General features: G+C 35.3%; 1 protein-coding gene across 4 annotated transcripts in view; it reads right to left on the bottom strand.

Annotated features, from left to right (window-relative positions):
- ELP4 (elongator acetyltransferase complex subunit 4) overlaps positions 1-26,935 on the bottom strand; it is a 121,233-nt gene that overhangs the window by 82,027 nt on the left and 12,271 nt on the right. For 2 of the 4 annotated variants that reach the window (XM_079309428.1, XM_079309430.1), the window contains exons 3-7: positions 26,422-26,543; positions 15,485-15,616; positions 11,123-11,262; positions 4,748-4,832; positions 262-453 (exon numbers count right to left, since the gene is read on the bottom strand). In XM_079309428.1, the coding sequence (XP_079165554.1) occupies positions 262-453; positions 4,748-4,832; positions 11,123-11,262; positions 15,485-15,616; positions 26,422-26,543 (671 nt within the window). The remainder of the gene's footprint in view (positions 1-261; positions 454-4,747; positions 4,833-11,122; positions 11,263-15,484; positions 15,617-26,421; positions 26,544-26,935) is intronic. The other 2 variants (XM_079309429.1, XM_079309431.1) reach the window with 1 other exon arrangement.

The following is a 26,935-nucleotide window of genomic DNA, read 5'->3' as shown; positions in this document are numbered from 1 at the left end:
TAAAGACAGTAGACTGAAGAGCCTTGTACTGATACTCCAAAAAGCATTTTGAAAGCAGTGAGAAAGTGCATAGAGATGATGTAAAAAATAACTGAAAAAGAGATTGCTATAGGAATTTGCTTTTTTATAGTTTCTGAAATTTTGATTGTTTCTCCAAAATTTTTAAAAATGTCCAGAACTGCATTTATTTTCTTACTATAAGCTTGAAACTTCTGCTAAGTGATGCTGTAGCTCAGAAATCAGCAGAGGCAGCATTCCTACCTGGATAAGGTGAGAGGGCACTGTGAGGATGCAGGCTGACAAAGATTTCCTGAGCAGGCCACGGAGCACATAGAGAAATTTGGTCAGGCTGTGAGGATCTGCAGGGGGATCACTGCAACAAACATCATCACCCCACAGCACAGAACCCAGGCTCTGAATTCCTATCCGTAAAACATTCCTTTGTTTCTTCTGTTGGGGAAAAATAAAATATAAAAAACCAGTTATTTTTTAGGAGGAATAGAAATTCTAGAATGTATATCTGTAATAATTGTGTATTTTATGTAATCATAGTAATCTCAATCTTATAAAAATTGCAAATGGAATGGGATTTTTTTTCACTGCTTAGATTCTTGGATAAGCAAGTACAAATGTAATAAACACATGGAAATACTGAGAACTACTAATCTGTATTTTTTAACCAGCTGAATATATTCTGACATAAAATCCAGTAACTCTAGGTTTTTATGCCCTTTCACTTCTCTATCACTGTCTCAAAAAGCAAGTAGAAGAGTATTTTCTCCCAGTTCTAAACTGTTTGCTGAAAGTGCCTGGGAGTAATCAAACACAACTTCTCCCTCTATTTTCACCTTTCTTCTTTCATAAGCTGACTGTTTGCTCCAGTTTCACTTTTTCTGCTCCTTCTGAGTGAACAAGGTCAGTGCCTTTGCTCACCAACACTGTCTTAGAAACCTCCAATCATCATTTTTGTTCCTTTGAAATCCTTCCCACTAATAAAAGAAGTTGTAGCCACAATTGTGGCAACACAGACTCTGATGGGACATCAGTAAATTGTATTTTAAGGAGCACACCTTGATATAAGAGTTTCTGGTCTGCTTTGGAGCAGTGGCTAAGTAAGACAAAGCTCCTTTTCTGAAGGGAGAGATAATGAAGTCAATGTTGTAATTTGTTTATGCAAAGTAAAATCTTATCTCTCGTGGTGACAAGTCTCATTTCTGCTTATTTGATGTGACCTTTCCTGGTGGTTTTTGGAAAGGATTTTAGATATATTTGCTATCAATAGCTGAGAGAGAGACAATGAACTCCCTTACTGAAATACTTCCTGCACAAGGTGATCAAAGAAACATTTCTAGAGTTCAGGGATCATGCTTAAAGATTAGCTTTCTTTAATTATACACACACCCATATATATATATATATATATATATATATATATACATAAATATTAGTTGTGATAAGTAAAAGCTTGCAGGTACTTTGCACTATAGAAAAGTGTTTTGATAGTAAGTGTAAATATTAAAATGTAGATATTAATTTCCAACAGCTGGAATAAACAACTATCAAGCACAAAACACTGCACAGCTGCTCTGGAAATCCAGAGGAAAGGTTCTGACAAGACAAAATTCTTCAAATTCTTCCTTATCCATAAGGGGTTGATAGAGCTCTTATGGATAATATCATGGATATTAACTAGGCAGTGAAAGGATTACAGCATTTCAAAATTTCAACACAAACATATATAAGACTTAGAGAAACTTTTGCAATTAGAAAAATACTTTTTCTTATGAGGAACATTCATAAGAACAGCACACAGAGGAAAAAAAATTTAATGGAGAGGGGATGACAGATGCTTATTTCACAACATCAAGTCTTAAGAGTAGTAAAAGATAAAGCTATTGAAACACCTGACAATATCAGATGTATTTATTTGGCCAGCAATAGAACTTCTGTCAGGCCTACACAGCCCTGACAGTTTATTCCAAAATTGAAATATAAGAAAAGCATAAGTCAAATATTCTCCCACAACCAGCCTGCTGTAAAGAGTAGGGTAACATTTTTTTTTAGATATACCATTAGATCTTTTATATTCCCATTAATCTGGAAGTTTGTATTTATTTTCTAATTTTTAAAAAACATTTTTTAATGTAATTTTTGAAAAAGTGTTTGATTTGGCAGCAGAAATTCTGATTATGAAGTTCAGAAAACCCAACTCCAAGCCAACAAAAAAAGAAAAAAAAAATTCAAATCCCTCCCAACAATTACCCTGAAAGCCTCCAAAAGTACAAAAAAGAAATTTTAAGGAAATAGTTGCCTATGAAAGCTCTGATGTCAAACATGAAAGCCCCAAAATACTCTGGAAGAAAGAGGTACTATCCTATATAATTTAATACCATGATCAATTTATAAAGGATTCCCACTTAATGATCAGCAGCCAGGAATTAGTGGGAGGTTTTAGAAAGGATGCAAACCTGATGCTTGTATTTGTATCTTAAAGGTGATTCAAACCTTAATTTTCCAAAGGCAAAGGTACAAATAGGTTATTGCTTTGGTCAACCTCAACCAAACTTTTCTGTATGCTCATACCTCAGACAGGAATTATTGTGCTAAGGTGCACAAAGCCATGCAGGATAGTAAAAACAATTAATCTACAATGGCCACTTGCAGATGGTTCTAAAAACTAATGTTAACTAAATGTACTAGGCCCTAAAGATGCCTGACCAATTTATCAAACCTCTAATGGTAGTTTATTTTCTTAATTGTGTCAAACCATCTCTCAGATGGGGGGAGTCACATTCTGCTCAATTTTTTTCACACCCCTCTTCAAATAAAGGAGTAAATCTATGTATCATAGGCATATTGATGAAATTAGCCAAAAAGATCTGAAAGTTTCAGCAGTCAGAGAGAGGATTATTTGGGGGTGGGGGGCATACATGTACAAACTTCTCAGAAGGTTTTATGATTATATACCAATTATACAATATATGGAATTAGACAAAGGTCCAGAGGAATACAGGGTGCTCATTAATCTTCACATCTATTTAAAAAACACTTCTGAGGGCTCAATAAACAGAAGAGGATATGAAATAGCAGAGAATTGCTCAGAGATTTGGCAAATAAAAGATCCAATGTGAGCTCTGGGCCACTGCTACATTGAAGTCTGGATGTATTTTTAAGAAGTGTGTATTATACAAGACTTCTAAATGTACAAGGAAAGATGATGCAAGGGGAAAAGCAGAGTCTAAAAGAAAGTAATAGAAACCACTTCAGGAAATCATATGTCTTACCTCCCTCAAAATAGAAAGAACTACACAGTGTTAATGCTTTTCTAGATCAATAAACTGGCCTGAAAAAGGACTTCTCTAACTTTTAAAGCTTCACCTTAGAAGCTTATATGTATTATTTAGAAAACATACACTGTTCCATTCATCTCAAAAGTTCTGGCTTTGTTTCATTGACAGTGGTAAGACATTTTGAAACGATTGACAAAAAGTAGAGGCAATAATGATCTGTGATGTTTCATTTTTCCCTAATTGCAAGGAAAAAAAACCCACCCAAAAGCTGACTGTGAAAAGGCTTCATTTTCTTTTATATATGTGTATATGTAAAGCAAAAGCAGCAGCAAGAGGCTGATGTTTTGGGCAGGAGGCTGGCTGGGGGCTGGCAGGGCTCTGTGTCACCCCGGGCTCTGAGGCAGCAGGAGCATCCCCGTGCCGTACAGCAGGATGACACACATCCCTGTTGCCATGGCTACTGCTGGCAGCAGGGAGAGGGACCAATGGCCTTCTGCAGGCTGGCAGTGCCACCAAAGGGGGGCAAAGCCCTCCCAGCCATCTCAGCAGAGACAGCACCGACATTTCCAGGGAATGCTCAGTGCAGGGAATGCTCCAACCCCACTGGAGACAGCCAAGCATCCTCCCAGCTGCACCTCCCTGCAGAAACCAATCCTAAAACCTGCACTGCCACACAGCCCTGTAGTGAATCATTTCAGGCTCTCCAGTGCCTGTGCTGATTGATTTCTACTGCAGCAATGCTTCTACTGTATAGAAATAATTACCTTTCAATTGAGCATCAATATATACAATTTATTAAATTATTTCCATCAGCTTCAAAGCACTGCCATGTTACTGAATATGACAAATAACTGATAAGGCACTGCTCAAATTATAAAAGGTCTTTCAGCCTATGTTGTTACACTTAAAATGTTTTCAATTACCCACATTATGCTTTATGAAGAGATTTTTGGAAGGCTGATAAGCTGTTTTGATTTGTAAATTGAAATAACATTCTTAGTACTTTACTTCTCTTTCAATGCTCATCAGACAAAGACACTACCATTTAATCAATTAAAAAATTCCCACCAGTTAAAACAACAATAAGAAAATCTGAAAGTTTAAGGGTAAATGTTTAATCTCAAGAATCTCAAACAGATTATGCTAAAGCAATAATTTGAAAAACAAATACTGTAGATGAAAATGTGTTTTGCTTATTTAGATTATATTTGGCCCTCCATTTATTAGCTAATTGCACAGAAAAGACATGCTATTAATGCTGTCTTACATCTCTTTTCTCAGATGGTCCTGCATATGTCTAAGAGGTAAAAACTCAAAAAAACACTTAAAGCATGAATTTTATTTACACTGCTTAGAAACAATTTGTTCCTTAACAGTTTGTCCAAGACCTCGTGACACCTTTGAAAAGCAAGAATCAGCAGTTAGAGGATTAAAGAGGAGTGTGAGAGACTCAGTACCTGGGGATCAGAGCCATCAAAGCCTTCCTGGGAAATGATCCTCTGAATGGACTGCAGCAGCCTTGCATAACCACTGTTCATATTCCTGTTGGCAAGAAGAAATATCTTAGTTATGCATTTTAATACTCTCCTCCATGTCTCTAACAGCTGTATAAAAATAAATATGAGCAGATGCAGATTGCAGTGCAAGTGTCACATAGAAAAGAGGTGTCAGAGATGGAAAAAAACCCCAAACTCTTGGAATAAAGTTGACATTATAAGCAGTTGTGATCGCTTCATGTTAACTAGTTCAGTGCTCAGACATTTAGTGAAAGCTGAAATCTCTAGGGATTAAGATAACTTAATTATGTCAGACTCACTTACATCTAGAAGATTAATGATTTAATGTATCAACTTAAAGTTGAAACCATTACAGCCCAGTACTAATCTTCTGTAACTGACAAAGATCTACCCAGTTTTTATTCCAAGTATACCTAACCAATGCCCTGATGAACAGAGTTGACTTTCTGTGAAAATTTTCATACATTTTCACTGTTTTATTTGCATGACAGCAAAACTGTGAGGTAGCATTTATTCTCTATTTTGTTCAGAAAATTCAACATTCAGAAAAACAAAAAAAAAAAGCAAAGTGATGGCTACAAATGGATTTAAGCAGACTTAAAACAAAATGAAAGTTCAGCAAACCATCTTGTCTTAGAAGCTCTTGACTTTCCAAGAGCAATTCAGGTGCTCACTTTTAAAAGAGACATTGTTTTCTTAAAACCCATGGACCACACTGGGTTGGGTCTCTGATGATGGTTCCTCACTGCAACTTAAGCCCTTCTTATCTTTTCTGGCCTTGACATTTTCTTACAGTCTCACTAACTACCACCAAGAGTTGAGGATTCAGACCCCTTGCTGTACTTCTTGGGAAACATGACTGGTTATTTTGAAAATTTTGCCTCTGAAAATATTCTCATTTGCTCCATAACTTATTACTGAAAATATTCCCATTACTATTACTAAGTGCCTAGACTGTTATCCAAATGCATTTTACTGATGATAATCTCAAATAAACTTGCTTTCATCACTTGGCACAGGAGAGAATTCAACTTTTCTGAGAAGCATGTAAGAATTGCAATGATCTGTCTTTTGCACCATTACTTCAACTCAAAAATCTATGTTTCCTTTAAGAAAACAGTATCCACACAACCCCAACCCTCAAATATACTTGAGTACAATCAAAAAAGTCATGTGGTCCTAATAAATTTGAGTTTGAAATAATCAATGTCAAAAAACATGAAAAAATATGAACACAAAGGAGAGTTTCCCAATTAAACTCTATTTATTTTTGTTTCAAATTTAGTACCCTAGAAGGCTACTGATTAAACTGATGTACTTTAATAACTTAACACCCTTTATGAAATTCAGAGCTGAAAATTAACTGCCAGTGTATAATCTCAACATGATGTTTCATGCATAAAGTCTGCCTTGCTATACAAAAAAAAGGAGCACTTCAAAGAGGGGAGTTTAACTTCTGAAGTCCATTACTTTCCCAATATTTAGTTGCAAAAGGAATTGCTAAAAATATGTTATACCTGCACTGCCTTTAGTCCCCCACAGAAGCCAAAATTGTCTCTCTGTGTCTTTGCATTATCACAGTCGATAATTTTTTTGCCAGAGAATATATTGAAATCAAAATATTTGCTGATTTATGATTCATTACTAACTTGCTTTTAAAAGTTAGTGGGTAAAAGAATAAAATAAGCAAAGCACTAGAAGGATTAAAGGGTTCCAGAATTAAAACAAAGAAATAAAAGAGATCTGCAATTAATCTACCAGAAAGGGATTTGCATCAAAGAAAGAATTTTTAAAAACAATGTAAAGTGTGCAGATTTTTAAAAAATGGCAAAATAGGTGCTCTTCTACCTCTTTCTAAAATATTAATGGTTTCCTTGAATTTGACCCATCTTATGCAAATAAGAGCATGAAAAATATTGTAAAAACCAGTATTTACAAAAGCAAGTTGCATTACCCTTCTGGCAATGTTTGTCACAATATTTAAGGAAGGAAATAAGGTATTTCTTATTTTCCAGTTTCTAGTCTTTTTTTTTTTTTTGGTCTTGTTACTAGACACAATTTGATTTTGATAATGAGTTTAAACAATTCCTTCTTTACTCTTTTTTGTTTAGCACTTTAGTAATGGATAAAGCAGGAGTTGGCAAGAAGGTATCCTGGTTACAACAAAGGCTCTGACTTCTCTGCTGATAGTTTCCAAGCAGTTAACAAAGGTTAGGTTATCAAGGCTGTGACAAATAGCCTTGTTATGGAAAAGGAGACTCCATTAGGCAAGACAGTAAATCCTATTTTATCTACATTTATGGGGAAATCTAGACTCTAGATAAACCTTTTTCACAAGCACATACATTCTTAAGGTAAGATTTATAAATATTACTGAAAAACTACAACACTACAACTTGATTATTTTGCTTCCTTTGATTTTGGTAATTGCTCTGAAGAATGAGACTGGAAGTAGAGATGGAAAATAAGTGTTGCCTGCAATGCAAAGTCACCAGAGAGGATATTCCTGCTTTCCTGCCAGCTTCCAGCTCCAGCAGTGCAGCCACAGGACAACAAAATATCCTGGCAACCACCACTAGAGCACATTTGCTGTCAGCCCTGTAAACCTGAGCCCAGCACCAGCACCAGGACTGCCCTTCCCCAGCATTAAAAGAGATAATAAAGAGAAGCTTTGTGCCTGCTTCTGGCACCAAACACCCAGACCCATTTACTACTTTTTATCATGGGGAAATGAACTTCTATCCATCTTGGTTATCCCAAGGGAACCCTGTAGTCTAATCCAGCCATCAGGTCCCAGAAGTGCAGAAAGGAGAGCACACATGGATATTAAATGTTACACCTACACTGTCTAGCACGTGCCAGTTTACAGGGTAAAATTTGCCCTTCCCTCCATCAAAAAACAGATCCACACACATGTGAAAATATAGGAAAGAAAAGGAGTGATCCAAACCTTAAGGTGAAAAAAGGATGTTGACAACCTCCAAAACTTATTTTTAATTGCAAAGAAAAGGTCAGTTTTGATCCAATCAGTCAAAAAAAAAAATCACCTTTCTTTCTAAGTCCATAAAGAAACCAGGTGCTTGTGTGAATAGCCAGAGAGGGACATAGGTATAAATATTCATGATTTCTCAAAGGGGCCAAGAGTTTCTGGCCTATATAAAGTCTCTACATCTCTGATCCTGAAAGGGAAACTCTGCAATTATCTCAAAAAAGACATTATCTACAATTACAGAGACAGTTCACTCATTGAAGAACAGGTGAAATTAAATGAGTTTCTTAATGTGGTGCTAGAGACTTAGAAGCATAAGGATGATCTGGTCCTTTTTATGCCACAAAACATTATGACAAAGGACCTTTCTTATTAAAAGATGCAGCATTGTTTTTCCAAGGATTTTAAAATATATGTTCAGTATACTCATGTTTTTGACAGGAGAGTATAAGCTGTATAAGAAAATGTGGTAGATAACTTCTCTTGTATATTTTCTGCTATAATAAATAGCAAAACATTATTGGATTTAAAAAAAACATAACAGAACCACTGCTTTGGTCTGCACTCCTACACAATATAAGAGAAAAATTTCATTCAGAAATATCTTTACTGATACATACCTTGCAAAGTCTACCCTTTAGAATGTCATTAAATTTTCTGCAAACATCTTATAATATAGAGCCTATTAATGTAAATTATTTCAATAGTGGAATATCCCCTTTTTAAAAAATGCTTCCTTATTTTTGAAGGACTGTCAGCTTACACTGTTAATTTTCTGTCAATTTTCTTTGGATAAATTAAATTAAAAGAAAGTAAAAATTGAAAGAAAAAAAATACTTTTTGAGATTTTCTGAACTTCAAATAATTTTTTTTGCAATTATTTTTAAATCTCCTTTTAAGGCTGCCAGTACTTTTTGGAGGTGCCATCAGCATGATGGATGACAGAGTTTTTGCAATGCTAGACAAGCAATCAGCATTATGCCAACAGGGATTTTTTTGGGTATAGCTCTAAGTATATTCACTGCAACACTGAGCAAGAACCCCAGCAGGACCTACAGGCAACCCAAGATAAGTTCTAACACAAATTGGTGATTTCAACTGGAAAGTGATTTACTTTAAAATCATTGTCTAGTTAACCAAGAAAACAGAAAGTTTTACTATTCTACAATATATTGAAGTTAAATTTAAAAGCCTGAAGCATTCAACTGATTTTCCAAACAGTAGAACCAGCAAAATAATAACCCTTCCCTCCCCTTTTTAGAAACTTTTTCTAAGGAAATCATGCTGAGAGGACTGTGAGTTTGTTTTCAGAATTTCACCACAGTATCTGTAAAAATTGCAGTACAATCTGCACAAACTTACTCAGAGTAGTGAAATAACTTCTAATACTCATAGCAATTCATGATTAATGTGAATTAAAGAATCACAAATACAGGCATGAAAAGGACCTCAATAAGTCTGTCAGATGTTCACCTAGCTTGTCCTTAGAAATTTTTAGTGATGGAGATATTACAGTACTCTCAACTTGTGTCTGCAAGGCAACTTCTTGTGCAAATCATTAGAAAAACATCTCCATATTTCCTGCCTGCATTTCTACCACTACAATTTACTGTACCCATGACTGCAGAAGACAGTTACATCAATTTTCCTAGGAACATCCATTCTTCTTTTTAAGCTTTATATCAAGGACTGTAATTTTGAAAATTCCTTCCCACCTTATCTTAACACAACCTTTTTAAAATAGGGAATCCAAAACCAACTGTTTGTGGTCAGAATTGACAATAATCAAAGATAGAAGACAAATTATCTACTGTAAAGAAAGAGATTTACACAACCCACAGATTTCTAAGAGTTTGCTATTCCCAGTGTGGTTTTTAGTCCTCCCTGTCCCTTTTCATATAGATTTTAGACTGCATGACAGTGATTAGAATGGTGGCTGGCAGTTACTTTGGTATCTGCTTTTATTCCCAACACCACAATTCCCTCATTTCCTCAGGAGAGGCTTCTTGAATGAGACCCACATTGAGGGTGCAGGAAGAGGAACAGGAGATAAACCTTCCAAAGCTGAGCTTCATTTGATCACATTCCTCACCTCATCACTCTCTGCTCTACCAGTTTGCCAAGAAAATTACATACATCCACTCCTTCTGTTAAACTAAAAACAAAGAATAGAACTCACATAGTAAGAATGAGGCACTTTTATCAGGCTAGCACATGAGGACAATATCAGCATTAAACAAAGCTGATAAAATCAAATGCATAAAGTCCATTTCTTATACTATACTGATGAGTTAATTTGATTTTAATGTAAAATAACTGATACTTGACAGCCATAGAGTTAGTGGAATGAGTCAAGACATTCTCATTAGCTATAGAAGAGAATGAGAGTTAAATTCCTCAATAACTGTAACAACACTTGCAACCTGTCAGATATTTTTGTGTCCATCTTCTATTGCTCTGCTACTGAAAATTAGAAATTATAACACTAACATATAAACAAAGTTGGTTCAAATATTTACTATAGAAAGAAGTTCTCTGCTTTGTCCTAGAAGTGTTTTTTTTTACACTATCACAAGAATTTACTTTACAAAGCAGTGACATTTGATCATGTAACAGAGAACAAATGAGACAGAGGTTTTGCTTTGCTGCAGCTCTAAGAAAAGTGGAAAGGTGGCTTGTACTGCACTTCTTCCATGAATCTGAGGTTTCATATGAGAGCCCTGCAATGGAAATCAGTCCCAATGAATCCCACACTGCCTCCAGGAGCTTGCCCTATATACTGGGATCTATAAAACTAGATATTATATAAATTATATCAATTATACTATTATATAAATTCAGGGACTGGGCTGGACAAAGAAATTGCTGGCCCAGCCTTGATGTTTGACTTGACTTGAAGTGTCTCCCAGAAAGATACAATGGATGTGTGTCTACAGGCTAATATGAGTCTTTGCTACTGTCACTCATTTTCCCTCAGTCTTCCTTAATTCACTGCTGACAGACATAAACATAATAAGTTATTCATTCTGAGAAGAGTTTGAATAGGAAATGTTTTGTAAGACATAATTAGCCATGGTAAATTTATTCACAGAATATTGTATTTTCCTTAGGTGAAGCTGTAGGATGTAAGAATTAAAAGCACATCATAAACTAATCTGATCCAGCAGTCTAAGCTATGTAGGTCAAGTGTGTGGCACTGAGTGGGACCCACAACAAACTTCTCCTGAACCCTCCATCACCATCTTCACAAATGCAAAAAATATCCTTTCCTGCCAATGTGCATAGAAAATCTAAACACACAGCAGGGTTATGGTACCAGAGCTTACCATGCTTTCATTTTAGGCTCAGAAGACAGTTCTTCATGGAGGTAAAAACTATGCCACTTTACAGACTGACACAGCTCTGCAGGCATTTTTTTAGAGAGATCATAATAATGGCCAAACTTGGTATAGGTTGTTGGGCTGGTCTGTGGAAACAACAACAGTGATTACAATCTTAAACTATTATCTGTCAAAAGAAAGTAGTTAACTAGGAACACACTTCAAATCTCTGGTTTTTCCCTATTCAGACTAAATAAAAGCTTCAAGTAGAAAAACATATTTACTACCCAGTTTTCACTCCCCCATAGTTATACTCAAATGTGAATTTTTCAGAGTTCAACCTTTACAATTCCAAGTTGCAGCACCAAAGTTCAGTCAGATAATTAAAAGAATGTATTTTTGCATTGTTCTAGACAGATGATCACAAATTTGTAAAAACCTCTGAAATGTGCAGAACATCATGTTGATGATTTTTCATGTTTTTGATTTTTCAGTCTCTGACAATTGTATGGTGCTTCAGCTGACTTGGAAAATGCTTCCCTTTATTTATAATCAGTGAAAAAACTAAACCATTGCACCTGCATATAAGTGATTTTAATAGAAAAATAGGAAATAGTTTAAAACTATTTTTAATTCCTTGAAAACTGAACAACAGTAGGTTGAGCATTACACACAATAACTATAAATTGCCATAATGAAGATACATTTTCCTCAGATCATAATTTTGGTATATAAAACATCATAAACCAAATTTAACATATACCTGGGCAGGAATTACACATTTTGAACATGTTGTGCTAGTAAACAGAGGAAATAAATGCATCTGTTTGTTCCACATTACCGGAACTCAGAATAGAACCTGTAACATTTTTTGAATTATACATGTAAAGTTAACTCCCTCTCCCAGATTGTTATAACATCAACTAATCAAGTAGATAGCATTTTACAAAAAAAAAATTATTAAACTGTTAAGATTAATTAGAATGATTTGATTTAGGGTAAATATTTTGAAATTATTTGACTAATAGCTGTTAAGCCTGATCAGTTATCAGAAAACATCAACAGTAACAATAATGCAATACTTTTCCTAGAATAACCAATGAAACCCAAACTTTTAATTAAAGGAAATAATTAGTTTTTAATTTTAAAAACCCATGGAATTCCTTATGAATTAGAGGCAAGCCAGTTTTACTTGAAAAAAACAAAAGAAAAATACATTCTCTAGATCAGTGTACCAATTTATTTCTTGGTATCTGGTTTTGAAAGTAGGCAGTTCAATAAAACATAACATTCTATCAAAATAGAAATGTTTTTATTGTAAAATGTACCTTGATTCAAAACAAGGCTTCTGAAAGCAATTTAAACAGGGGCTGTTCTTTGGCCTATAATCTATTCTTTATCCGGATTACAGATCAGAATGTTTTTACTGCAATCTCTGCCAGAGCTCATCTTTTTATTGTGTACTTCCAAGCCCCCTTAATGTTTTAGAAAGGCCTTGACTAACTGAACTTTGATCTGATGTCTTCATTGAGAAAAGCTCCAGGTTGCCCATTTCAGATGCAAATCCTTACTGAGGCCCAAGAGAGTTTAGTAAAGACAGCAAAAAAAGAAGAAACAAGAAGTTTCCAGGATCCTCTTTGAGAATCCCGAGCACATTGGTGTCCTTAATCCACCCCGCTGCATGGATTAAGGTAGGTGATAACCTCTCTTGCTTCCAAAGAATGAGCCCAGTGCCTGCAAACTGGGTGGAGCCTGGGATTTGGTGCTAATAAACCCCCATAAAAGCAAGAAAAGCTGGGTCCATGTCAGAGGGTCCTGAATAAGTCTCAGTGTCCTGCATTCCCAGGCTTAGCGGGATGCTGGCGTGGAGGAAAGCCTACCTGAATCAAGCAAGCATGAATAATCTGCCTTAGCACACACACACTGGCCATGCCTCTCCACTTGGAGCTGATACATTCATTTTTTTAGCAGTAGGCTCAGCCCAGCTCTTCCCTGGCTCTGCACAAGGAGAAATATGCTAAATTGTCAGTGAGCAGAGAGGGATTTTATGCCACCGTCTGCTGTTAATGTTTCTAATTGCAATACTAATGTGCTAGAAATCTCAGATTTAGGATGAATCAAGGCAGAAAATTGATTTCATGCTGTGACAGTTTATATATTGCCCCAAGAATATAAGCAGTTCACTCAAAGAAAAAAGAAAAAACCACACTGTCTTGCATTGCAAAACAGGCTTTCCATATAGTTGGAAGTTTAAATTAAATTCACCTCTGATACAGATGGAAGGAACAAACTGGCAAAGGCACATCAAGCATAACAAGGCCTTTCACTCACTTTCACTATAAGATTTCTTATAAACTTCCTTCTGATGCCAGGTATGTGCAATATGTAGAGAGAAAATGAGAGAGCTGTGGAAAGCACTAACACAAATTCCATGCCTAAGAACAAGACCAAGGTACCTGGCTGTAAACAGACTCTAATAAATAAAAAAGGAACATCTGAATTACTAATTAAAGTCTATTATTACTCAGAAACAGTAACCAATTAATCATCAAAAATACCACAAAGACATCTTTTCCTCAGCATTTTGCTCTGCATTTAACCAGCTAATGGATAAAAAGTTTCTGCTATCATGTTTAGAGTTCTAGCTAAAAGCCAAGCTAATTTTCCTCTTTCACATTTGAAACTATTTGACAGTAGCTTTTGAAAATGCCCTGGCATATTAGTTCAATCAGTTTAGAAAATATGCCTTGAAATTTTATTCAACATTGTTTTTTACAAGCAAAGGAACATTTAAAGAAGGAATCACAATCAAAGTTGTTCATTAAATTATTGAACTAAATGTAATGTTATGGGTAGTAAGGTAAAAATACCAGATTTTTCCTCAGTGGAGTATTATCAACAATCCAATTAATATAGAACAGAGCCAAAATTTTATAATAACTGCAATACAAAGTATAAAAAAATTTCAATTTCAAACCAATTTTTCACCAATTAAAATGTCCTGAGGAATTTTAAGTATAGATAGTTTAAGATTGATACTTTTACTTGTGTTTTAAATTTTGAATAAATTTAACATTCACATAAAAATATTGTACTTCAACTATTGGGAATGATCAAGATCCAATTCAAAAAGCAACAATAAAAAGGGAAACTCCCCCCCCAAAAAATAACTATCTTATTCTATCTTGCATAATCAATTTGCAATAATCAAGGGCATGTACATCACGAATTTTCAGGAAATATTACATTAGTGGAAGAAGTGTTTGCTGCTATGAAGTTAAAAAAGATGAGTGCACACTCAACTGAATTTTTAAATATTTTTTCTATTTTGTTAGAACACCAGAAAACAATTTGTTAACAACATCCAATTGTTTTCACATCAATGTACAAGGAACTCTGCTAGATTTTAAAACAGAGAAATGATTTTGGGGATGGTTCAGAGTGGCACTGCAAGCTCCACAATAATAAAATTGATGAGATTATATGATTACCCTGGAGGCTGTTTGATTTGGCATGTCACCATATATAAGTCTTTTCTGACACAACTATATAGCCATGTCTGTGCAATTTCACAGAAAACCAAACATGCCAAGCCTTGTAAGATCATTTTGTCACATTCCAATTATGTTTTTAAGAATACAACTAGGTAGGTATGACTACATCTAATCCAGAATTTATAAATGTAGACTCAAATGTATAGACAAAACCAGGATTTTATTCTGGATAGTCAGAAATGCTGTGATTGTGTTAAAGATTGATTGTGCCACTGGATTAAATAGGAAAGTCACCAGCCATGGGAGATTGATTATTCACAAAACACTAACAACTGTAAACTCTGAAAGACTGACCACTGAGCTTGTTTCTTACATTGTCCCTGCACAGTGATTAGTTTCCAGTGACAGTGAAGCTGATATAATCTCAAGTGCTTGCTTTAGTTGTTATGCACATGGATAAGCAGGTCAACAGCTTGCTCCAACACAGTACTTTCACTGCAGACATCTAGTAAGTCCTCTTGATTAAACCTACTTAAGTAATTTGTGTACAACTCTATTTGGTCCAAGTCTGTAAGCAAGCACATTATCCCAACTTGCATGAAAAGCTATCTCATTTTAATAAAACTCATTGAAAAATCCCATGTAATTTTTTTTTTTAATTTTAAAATTACCATTGTATCGAGTTTTAGAGTACCTGCAAACTCTCAAATTCCCTTTCTTTTTGTATCACTAGTAATTAAAACATTCAGTGGTGTATGTTTTCCCCCTGTAACACTGCCCATTAGCAGCTCTGTTGCCTAGATTCTACTGCAAAGCATTTTCTTTTCAAGTTCATTTTGAGTGCAAGAGGAAAGAAGTAGGAAAGAGCTGTTACCTCCATTTTTGGTAAATTTTGGTAGCGCCAGGCTATTTTCATAGAATCCTGACAATCCTCAGAATTAACAACTGCTGCTTCATCTCCCAGTTCCTTCCTGTAGGTATCATCAAGCAAAGGGGCTGGAAGTTCCTATAGGTAGAGAGCAAAAGAATGTCAGCTATCTACAGCAGAAATGGCAATTCAGATTTTTATCCACACCTCCCTCCAGCTAGATAATACAGTTATCTGAGTAAAATGGGCAAAATCTGCAACAAAGCCTGATTAAAATAACTCCTCTGAAAGACTGGCTTGCAAATTTAAGCTATTTTTAACATAAGATCTTTGTTAGCACCTGTAAATCTTTCAGAAGTATCCAACAGACAGCAGCTGAAAGCCACTGGAACAGGATGGTTTGAATTTACTCATATCTACTCAGGATGGATCATGGACACAAAGCCAGGAAAGGAAGGGGGAAATGTTTAATTCTGGATTTTTAAAAAAGTTTATAATGTGCTTTCTGCCTTTGCTGCCTTGTTGAAAAAGCAAACAATACATGATTAATTCAGAATTAATGCAACGGGTTTTTACATCTACTGGAGAAATAAAGTGCAATTAAGTTTTCTGACCCAACTTTATCACACCCATCTCTTTAAGCTGGAAGGAACAGAATCTGGGTCTGCTTTAAAACAGAACAAGACTTAGGTGAAAATTAAATTTTCACTGAGCAAAGATTCTTGAGGAAGATATTAAATGTATTAAAAATTTAATATTAAAGAACACAGGAAAGAAAACCTGAATATATTTCTCCATACATAACCTTACAAACAATACCTGCTACTTTGTTTCTTTTGCATAAATTAACATAACATCTATAATTAATGAAAAAAAAAGAGATTTCAGAGAGTTGCTTCTGTCTCTTTCAGGGTTTGGCCACTACAATCTCTGAGGACCTGGCAATGGAAGCTATGAAAATTTTTATAAACTTTATAATTTAATAAAGTTGCAGAAATAGAACAACTGTACCTATGTGTTTCAGCAGTTCAGCAAAAGACACAATGCACACTTGGAGAAATTATTTTATTTCTTTAGCTTTTACAAATGAACTGCAAAAGCCTGCTAATGACTATTCACAACAATGATTATGTACAGAGTTATATTTTCAGATTTCTTACTGCTTGTTTAAAAAATACACCTGCATATAATAAACTCATTACTATGACAGAAAAAATTAGGATTTCTGGGTAGGAAAGCTACACAAAGATGAAAATTTTGATTTAGTATTTACAGTTTTCATTATATTTACAGATGTATAACAGCTGTTTCAGTTAAAAAAAAAAAATTACTTTAGTCAGAGTTCCATTACATCTACCAAGCTTTCAAATCAAAGATTTCTGACAGGACAAAATGAAAACAGAACACTGTACTGAAAGGTTCTGAGAAAGTATAAGTACAAACCAGAGCTGACAAACATCCCAATGCATTCCACATGTATGCAGATACAAATAACCTGCATTTATTTCTAAGAGCATTATCTAAAGTATTTTTATTAAAAAAAAAAAGCGACTTTGAATTGTTAATTTTATAACTTAGCTATCCTCAGCCAGAGTTAATCAATCTTATTTTCCAATTGAGGTGTTATTTTGAAAACACATACTGAACAGTTAAACTATTGTGCAGATTTAATTTCCTCATACAGTTATTCAGAGATTTTAACTTTCTATAATAAAAAGGTCTTTCTTTTCAGTGAAGACCTGCTGATACTTGATAACCTCAAAATATTCCTCAATTAATAGTAATTAAAAACAAACAAACAAACTGTCATTTTAAAAAGTGAGCTCTGCAAAGAAGTAATCTGGAGGCCCAAACAACATTTCCAGATCTAGCTGCTCCCAGGTAATAGTGGGTAATGTCTGGGGTTTTTTTCTGAAAACAAATGCCTGCTAGATATCATGAAATCTTAATATTTCATCAACAGATTAAGAAGTTTTAAACATTTCATCAGCCTCCCTGAGCTTAACCCTGTCTCAGACACTACCACTGATAGAAGAGTTTGCTACCTTGCCCTGCTCTAACATCACTGGGCAGCTTTCACATCATCTGCAAAGCCAAAAGCCAGGAAATGGCAGATTGTATAATTCTCCTTCCTGGAGGTAAGGAGGAAAATATCAGCAATATTTCTTAAAGCTATTTAATATTTTTCTCCCTTGGAATCCCTGCAAATGTTACCATTTGTGTTGCTGGTTCATTGCTGTTATGTAGTAATTTGGAAAGTCAAATTTGAGACAGGGACATTAACTACATAAATTTGTGTATTTTACATATAAAATGTATTTTATGCTGGAAAAAGAACAGAGGTCAAGACAGTAAGAGTGAGAGGTTCTCCAAGCATTATTGATAAAGTACAAGCTGCTCAAATAACCTCATGGAACACTGAGAAAAGGCTCCTGCCTTCCAGTCAGTGAACAAAACTTCTTACATGGCCTCAGTGGAGGGGAACACTACAAATCCCAGCTGACACCTGAGAAACCCAGCCCAAAACAGAGACAGACAAACTATCAGTGTGACACAATGAGGCACTGGGGTGTGTGCTAACTGCTGCTAAGAATGAAGCTGATTAAGAGATCAAGGAAAAATGGTTTCACTTGAAGCTCATAAAAGCTGCCAGAGATGAAAATCCATCTAAGTATCCATCTGAAACAGCTTTTCTTTTTTTTTCCTTTTTTTTTTTTTTTTTGAGATTTCTAAAACAATAAAGAGTTTTTATTTTGACATAATAAAAAACTTCTGACAATCGAAAATGATTGAACCATGACTGAAATCACACAATCATGAGAAATCCATGACTCCTGAGCAGGGAGAACATGCACCAGCAGCTGAGATCTGCTTTGTGCTGTCTTGTCCCTTCTCCTTACAGAAAGGACCAGGAGCACTCCAGGAACTCTCTCAGACCAAGAACACCTCCTACATCCCAAGCTGCTTTTCCAAATCACTACCAGCTTAGCTGAAGAATATTTCTTAGAGGTTACATGGTCTTGTCCCTATGCAAGAAGCAAAGGACACTGAGATTTAAGACACTTCTGGGGCTACTATGCAATTTTCTGTGCCAAAACTCTGTTCTAAAGCAAACATCTCCTGAATCACACTCTTGAATGTGGTGCTTGGGAGCTACATGGCCTCTGAGGAGGTTTTGTAAATAATAAACTGCAGTCTGCAGAAGGTGCTCTGCCTTTGGATATTTTGAAGAGCAACTGCCTGAGCTCAACCTGTTTTATTAAATTGGTTAAATAAATTCCAATATGTGCTTGAACACATATGGGGGGGGGGGGGAAATTCCAATCCTATTCAAGAAAGTATACCTGTAATTTCATCATATTCTATATAAAGAATAAGCAGAGCTAATATAATTTACCAGATTTGCATCCCAACTTTATCACTGTTATCCCAGCTTCAGATACCCTCAATTCCATTTACACTGAAGTGTCTGTGTTCATTAGAAGCCAACATGCCTCTATCAGCCTGCCTGAAGACAGCAGAATACCCAAATGGTCACTACTTTTCCTAAGGATGTATTGATTAATGTATCTCAGTCCTTAATTTTAACAAAAAAAATTAACTTTCCAATTAGACCTTTGTATAAGCACATTTGGAAAGGAGAGAGTTTAAAATTGCATAGTAAGTTTGGGACTGGAGAGAAATACAGCCATAGAAAAGTTATACAAACTTGCTTTATGGGCAATACTGAAAATACTGAAATGATGTACACATTTCTTCTTTTCTTCATATCTGCTTTTATCCTTCACAGTAACTAGAATTGGAATAAAAGGCTTTCCTCTCTTCTGACACTGGTGATTAAATGCTATTCTTTCTTTCAAGGAAGGAACTGTTTCCAAACCTGACCATGCCTGAGTGACACAGAGCAAGCACTCAGTGTGAGACTGTGTCATGACACAAATACATCCTCAAAAATAAAGGCTGGATGGTTGGATCTATACTTCAAAAATCCTCAGCATCATGAAGGGCTTCATTACTGTCCAAGAATTACATAATGCAGGATTTAATAAATTTATGTTCTTAGAATCAAAATCAGAATTTCAGAACACAGCATTACCAAAACATGCAGAGTTTATTTACAAAACTTCACCCAGAATTTGGAAATAAAAGTGTTATTTAAACAATGGACCAAGAAAAGAAGACTTGGGCTATCAGCTCATAATCTATTGAATCTATTTTTGCTGAAAAATATCTCAGTTCCCACATCACAGAGTTTTGAAAAGCTTTGGGACTGACAATTTTGTGGCATCAGTGTGTCAACTTTTGAGAACTGTTACATTCTCTCAGGCAAAAGACAAATATTTCATAGGGTATATAAAAAAACAAAGCATGTAACAGTGCATTAGTTAAAATAAAAAATAAAAAACATACAGCATTTCTTGGGGTCAACTAAAATACAAGTCTTTGCTATGCAGCATGAACACACAAAAAGGCAGACAAGTGCTAAAGTTAGTAAGGGCAGCTTGGCTGGAGAGAAGGAAGCTTGTTACTGTTTTAAAATTTAAAGAAAAAAAAAGTTTGGGAGAAAAAAAAAAATATGCTTTTCTGAAGCGGTCATAGTAAATAACAATGCAATTTAAATAATTGCAAACCAAGCCATGAAGGTTTTACTGCAAAGATGGAATAATTAATTTCAGTAATAAAGCTTCTATCTTTGCAATAAACTGCTGGATGAGCTGGATCTGCCAGCAATCCAGGTCCCTCTGTGTTTGCTGCCACATTACTTTGCCTGCCTTGTTTTGGCAGATGCACGAAGCAAAATCAGATTCTAACAGTTTGACCTCTCTCACTTCTTATGTTCTCCAGGGGATAATAAAATCCAAGATACAATCCCACAGCAGTTAATGAAGCTTAACCTCACACCCTCTTAATTACCAATGCATTACACCAACTATAGGCATCATACTCCTCTCTAAGCTATTTTACAATTCTAAAGAAGTACTACTGTGCTATTATTTAGCAACATAATCCAAGCTGTATGTGAAATCCCTCTTCTATAAAACCCTTTGATCCTTAAGGGTTTCAATAACTGTATAATTAATAGTACTCGAGAATTTAAAACATTATCTATTTATGTGTGAATAAATATGTTTTCCACGTGGGTTTATGCAACTATTTTGAAGTGCAGTGATTATCACAAGTATGATGAAAAACAGGGAATAAAAAAAATACTAAAGGGAGTACAATTCACTGTTGATCTGTGACAATATTTAAATAGCTTGAATTCACATGAATTTAAGGCTCTTTTTCATCATGTTAATTTTTAGTATTTAAAGGACACCACATGGTAAGTCAGGAAGTGCAAATATTTTCTTTTCAACAATATATTATATAAATGTCAGTTTAAAGGGCCCTACTCCCAAAAGGGGGGGGGAGGATTCTATTTTAATTGTAAATACTTGTGAATACAAGGTGTATTGTTAAAGAACATGAATGAATGGATCCAGAATTTTTCTTCTTTCAGCAGCCCTTGTACAACAACTTATTTCCATCTCCAGGTAAGGCTGGTCTACAGAAATTTTTCTTTGACATTCAGAAACACCTAATGGGTGTCAGGCCAGGGTAAATGTGAATTGTGTGAAGAGAAACAGGAAGCAATATTCCTCTATTTTAGGAAATAAGTCAATTGCAAGTACTCTAAGTATATTTTGAACCCATGAGAATATATTCTGTACTTCATATACAGAGAGTAAATTCTACAGTCAAGTCACAGAACTCTTTTGCTGTAACTCCTCTGCACTATGGCTCAGTTTTACAACATTTAAACCCAGGAATGCCTATCAGACAATCAGATGATTTTTTTTTTCATTTTTTTTCTGAATCAGTTCATGAATGCTTAAGTATGTGACAGATAAATACAGCAGAGAATGGGAATCTAAAATTACATGAAGGATCTGAGTGTCCCAAGCTCTGTAAACTCTGCTGCAGTGTATAATGCACCAGGCTAAGCCTAAACAGAGTTAATGATAACAGCATCATTCATGGAAACCTTCAGAGATGAGCACTGAAGTCATTAACTGAGCAAAGCAACCCTACAAAGTTACCAACTAGATTTGTTAAACAGGTGTTTGTGGACATTGAAACCTGAACATTTAGGATTTATCACTTTTATCATACATTCAAAAGGCCAAGTAAGATGTGTGCTCAAAAGACCTGTAAGTTCAGAACTGAGATGATGAAAGAAAATTTCTTTAATGAACAGACCCGGATTGGCAGATAAGAAATCAGAAATTTAAGCCAAACTTTCATTTTCTCTGGTTCTAGAAAATCTTTTTATTAGATTGATCTTAACTTTTGACAAAGCTTTATGCTTTAGAGTTTCCACAGAGGGTACTGCTTAAAAATATTATTTTTAAACAGAAGAAATTTTTTTTTCAAGTGTCTCTTTCACACCTCTATAACTTCTATGTCAAGATTATAACACAGTTCATAACGGAGAAAATTGTACATTACAATATAAATAAACATTTGCATTTTAACAATGAAAAATGGAAAACAGATGTACCCAACATGTAAGTAAGAAAAGTAAACAGATGAGCAAGAGCTACACAATATAGAAATCAGATTTTTCAACTCATCTGCCAGGCTTAGCCTCACCTTTGTGCTACCACAAGACTTCAAAAAGAGAGGTAGGTAGTGGGAAAGTTCACTTTTGCTGTAACTGTAATTGGATTTCTGTGTATTAAGTGACACCATTTAACAGAATGCAGCAGCTGAATCACTGCATCAAGTCCTTGCATTTTGAAACTATAATTAAAAAAAAAAAAAGAATAGGAACATAGTCCTATTTGCACATATTTTTACCTTTTGAGGTATTATGCTTTTAATTTATGAGCATCTAAAAATGTCAGATAGCTTCTCTACCAATACTAGATAGCAAAGAGACAGCAAACAATTAGAATAGCACTCTGAAAACAGACAGCCCTGGCCACCAGACTGATAATTTCTTACAGGTTTGCATTTTTCCTTTTGACAAACAGTGGTTTAGAATCATATCCATGAGAGAAAAATACAAGCAACATGGCTGAATGTACTTTGCTGAAGTAAAAAAAGTCCATGTAGACAGCTATGTTTATTTTCAAGGCATTGTCTGCACACACAACAATACAGCAGCTCGATGGCTTTTATTGTTGTTGGTTTTTTAAACAAATAATAATAATATGGAAATAATAAAATAAAATGAAAATAATAAAAGCTCATTTTGCTAGGTTCTTCCTGCATTCACTTTTTCAGCAGGAAAAGAGTAAATGAGCACTTTCTGTTCTCATTTGTTGAAGGTAGAACTTTTTTAGTCTTCTCCTAATTACACACTTTAACATATACTTTAATTTTGCTTTAGAGACCTTTTCAACTTAGGAATTTTCAAAAACAGTGTTCCTGGAGGGTTTTTTTTAATGTTGTTCTTAGTGTTTTTTTCCTTAACAGCCATTACTGTTGCCCACATGCCCCTCTCAGCTTCATCTTCCCCTGTGACTCCCTTTATCCTTTCCTCTTGTTAGAGAACCTCCAAAAGGCAATCTCAGCTGAGTGCAGAAGAATCCTGAAATAAAAATCCCACTTGAAAACAGCAATTCCATTGAAAGGCAATAATCAAACATGGCAAGTTTTCCACAAGAGATGACAAGGCAGTTCTAGAAAGCACCTCAAACTTCCAGGTACCCAATGGAAAAATCCAGCACTTGGTTAAATTTTGTGCTACAGGGGATGCTGATTTGTTTTCTAGCTCAATAATGACCTCTAAGTCTTCCTTACAGGACAAATCATAGAATCACAGAATGCTTTGTGTTGGAAAGGACCTTAAAGATCATTTCATTCCAACCCCCTGCCATGGGACACCTTCCACTGTCCCAGATTCCTCATGTCCCATCCAGCCTGGCCTTGGACACTTCCAGGGATGGGGCAGCCACAGCTTCTCTGGGCACCCTGTGCCAGGGCCTCAGCTCCTTCACAGGGAAAAATTTCTTCCCAATATCCAATTTAAGCCTTCCCTCTGACAATTTAAATAATTTTCTCTGGCTCTGTCACTACACTGCCCTTGTGAAAAGCTCCTCTCCAGCTCCCTTGTAGCCCCTAAAGGTCCCTTCAGAGCTTCTCCTCTCCAGGCTGAGCACCCCAATTCTCAATAAGAGAGGTGTTCCAGCTGTCTGAGCCCCTTTGTGGCATCCTCTGGACTCAATCCAGCAGGTCTGTGCCCATTTTCTGCTGGGTGCAGTGCTCTAGGTGGGATCTCCCCAGGGCAGGGCAGAGAAAAGGGGCAGGATAATAATATAATCAGGAATAAAGGTAAATAAATTCTTTTATAGGCAGTTTAGACAGCTGTAGAATTTTAATGCCAAACCTGAAACAATTTTACTATTAAATAAATTTAACATTTACTATTGCAAGCAATTTTATTTTATGATCAGTCACAGAAGTTACCATATAATTTCTTACATTATATAGTGCTCCCAGTATTTACACCCTTAGAGTAAAAAGTTGCCTTTTTTTTGGAAGAATATAGAGTGAACAGAAAAGCTCTCCAATGTCTGAAATACTTTCTAGAAACCAGCATGTATATAGTTCTGTAGGTTTTACCAGAGATGTGTAATTTTTCAGCATTACATCTTAATGCCAGTTTCCTAAAGGAGCTTTGACTACAAAAGGCATGAATATATTTTCAAAGGATGATGGATAAATTGGTGGGTGGTAATATAATATATCTTAGGCAGCTGATCAGGGCTTTTTATCCTCTGCCTGTCTTTTAGTTATACACAATTTCAAGATAATTATGGTCTATAAGAATGTCTTTTCCCCTTCCTACTACCAGCAATATTTGTCTTGGTTATAGGTTCAAGAAACTTCCAATCACATCACAAAATTAGAATGGGACAATTATGGCACCTTGACAGAGAACTGAACATGCAAAGAGACTGATCATGAAATGCACATTTAATATGGACACAGTATGGGCAGTTAATGAACTGTCTTTATGGAACACACCAGCTAATATATTGAATCCATACTTAAATTTTACAAAATAAAACCCAAGCAAAATGTGTAATTCAGGTTGATATCTACCATGTCTGTGTTACCTTTTCAGTAAAAAATACAGTCCAATCAGATACTGAAAATAAACTAATTACTAATCTCTTTAAATAAAGTGCCATGTTATTCAATGGTAAATTATGCTATATTAAAATCCCAACTCAGTGGAGCCCTCCTAATTCCAAGTAGCTCATTTTTATGGCAGGAGAGGTTTTCTTGAAGTGCCTGAAGGTGAGGGTTACTTCACTGACAATACAAATCAGAGAAATTAACTCTGCTGTGCCTTGTCTGCTAAACAGAAGAAGTGTTGAATAGCCAAGGTGAGAGTAAACAGCACAGACCAGAATATTGCTGGATACACAGGGACACAAAGGGAGGAAGAAATCAAAACAAGATTCTGTTTTCCTCCACCTTCCTGCAGCAATATTGTCCTTTCATTACAGTCTCTTATAGTAGCACCACCATGGAGCTCCAACAGAGGAATGCAGCATTCCTGCCTAGTGTCTACCCTGAAAATTAAGAAGGAAAATTATTCCATATCAGACAACAGAGGCACATCAAACTAACTGACCCCAAAGTCACAGTGGTACAAGATGCATGGCAGATGTATGTAACAATGCATGTTGATTATCACATAAAGGAGCCAGAAAAATATGACAGGCTATGAACAACTGAATCAAAGGTGAATGGAAGAAAAATAAAATGCACATTAGCTACTCCATTTGGAGAAAATTTAATGCAATGCAATAAAAATACTAATTTGGATAAATCAATCTCAATGAGAAAAACAACTGCAACAATCATCTGTATCATCAGAGTCAATACTTGATTATCAGTTATTTAAAACCACTTAATTAAAAAAAATATAGCACATTCTTATGTAATTCATACTTGAAAGTCATATTTTAACCTGTTTGTTTAACCTTTATTTTAAATCACAAGTGAGAAAAAATTCACCCTTAAATGAACCTTCTTTAGGTTCAAGAACATTAAAAACTTGATTTTTTACAACTACAAATAATTTAATTTCATTAAGAATATCTTTTTTCCTGAATACTGAGGATAATGTTCAATAGGTAAGGCATAAAATTTACCATCTCTAGGTAAGAAAACAGAAGATAAATAATTTTGTCCAGAAATAGTCTCTATAAACACTTAAGGAAATAGACAGACTTCACTTGATGCAGAAATAATCAGTAAATTACATGTTACTTCTGATATTAGGAAAACGCAGCCTTAGAAAGACATCAAATATTTAATGAAATTTTGCAAGATTATCCTGACACTTCAGCATTTTTGCACTGTTGATCAGGCTTTTTCCCTCATGCAATTTTCTCATAACACAAACTATCAGTGTTTGATAGGGAGTCCATTGAAGTCTGAAGGGATCCTTTCTGTATGACCTGATCCAAAGTTGAAAAAAGAGTCAGAGTGAAATGTAAGTGTAAAGGAAATTGCAAAGGTGTTAAATGATGTTTTTATTTTCTCCAACTACAATAAATAAGCACACAGTTTGTGCACTGTTTCTACCACAAGCAGCTTAACTACTCATCCTCCTGGGCAGGAGGAGACTGTAAGCAGCTGGGTTTGCTAAAACCATCTCACTAAGCCAGGCTGTCTGCTTCTCACCCAGAACCAAAATAAAGAACTAACAGGTTCTGAGTCTGATCTGGCCTTGGGAGGATCTTACTCCACTGTGCATAGATGGGAGTTGGAGATGTGAATTTAATTCCCAAATCTGGCTAGAGGAAATACTCCTGTACCTCCTAAGACATTCTTATAAAATCCTTTTATTGCTACACAATAGATACACTTTAAAATGCATTTAATTGATCAAGAGAGTACAGCTTTACTTATCAAAAGCAATGGGTCTTATTTACCTTCAAAATGTTGTCAGGATGCTCTTTGGCAGAAGCAACAAACAGGTCATGTCCACAGACAATTCCCTCTGCGAGGAAATACTTGAACAACAAATTGGAGTAAAGGCCAAATTTATCCTCCTCTGTGAAAACAAGAATGGTTGGAATTTTTTTTTTTTTTTTTTTGTTAGATAAATTGCCCACCTGTAGGTTCACAACACTCTAAAAGGCCTCTTTGGGTCTGTCTCCTAGAGTCTATAATGTACAACAAAGGTAAAACAGGACTCAAAAACTTTTAAAACAATGCTTGATAATATTGTATTTCTAATTCTCCAAGCCAGAGGAATAGTTCTCAGTCAGGAATTTGACTCTAAGATATGGATGGGATACAGCAAGAATGTATTCCTTGCAAGGCTTCCCATAAGTATCAGCTAGGATGGCTGGATTTATGAATTAATGGAAAAGATTTCCTTAATTTAGGAGAACTATGTTAATATTTATATTCTTATGCTTAAAATATTTGTTACCTGGTGCT

The sequence above is a fragment of the Erithacus rubecula genome (assembly GCF_903797595.1).
Source record: "Erithacus rubecula genome assembly, chromosome: 6".
In the NCBI taxonomy this organism is placed as follows: domain Eukaryota; kingdom Metazoa; phylum Chordata; class Aves; order Passeriformes; family Muscicapidae; genus Erithacus; species Erithacus rubecula.
This window is presented reverse-complemented; position numbering and strand designations above follow the sequence as displayed.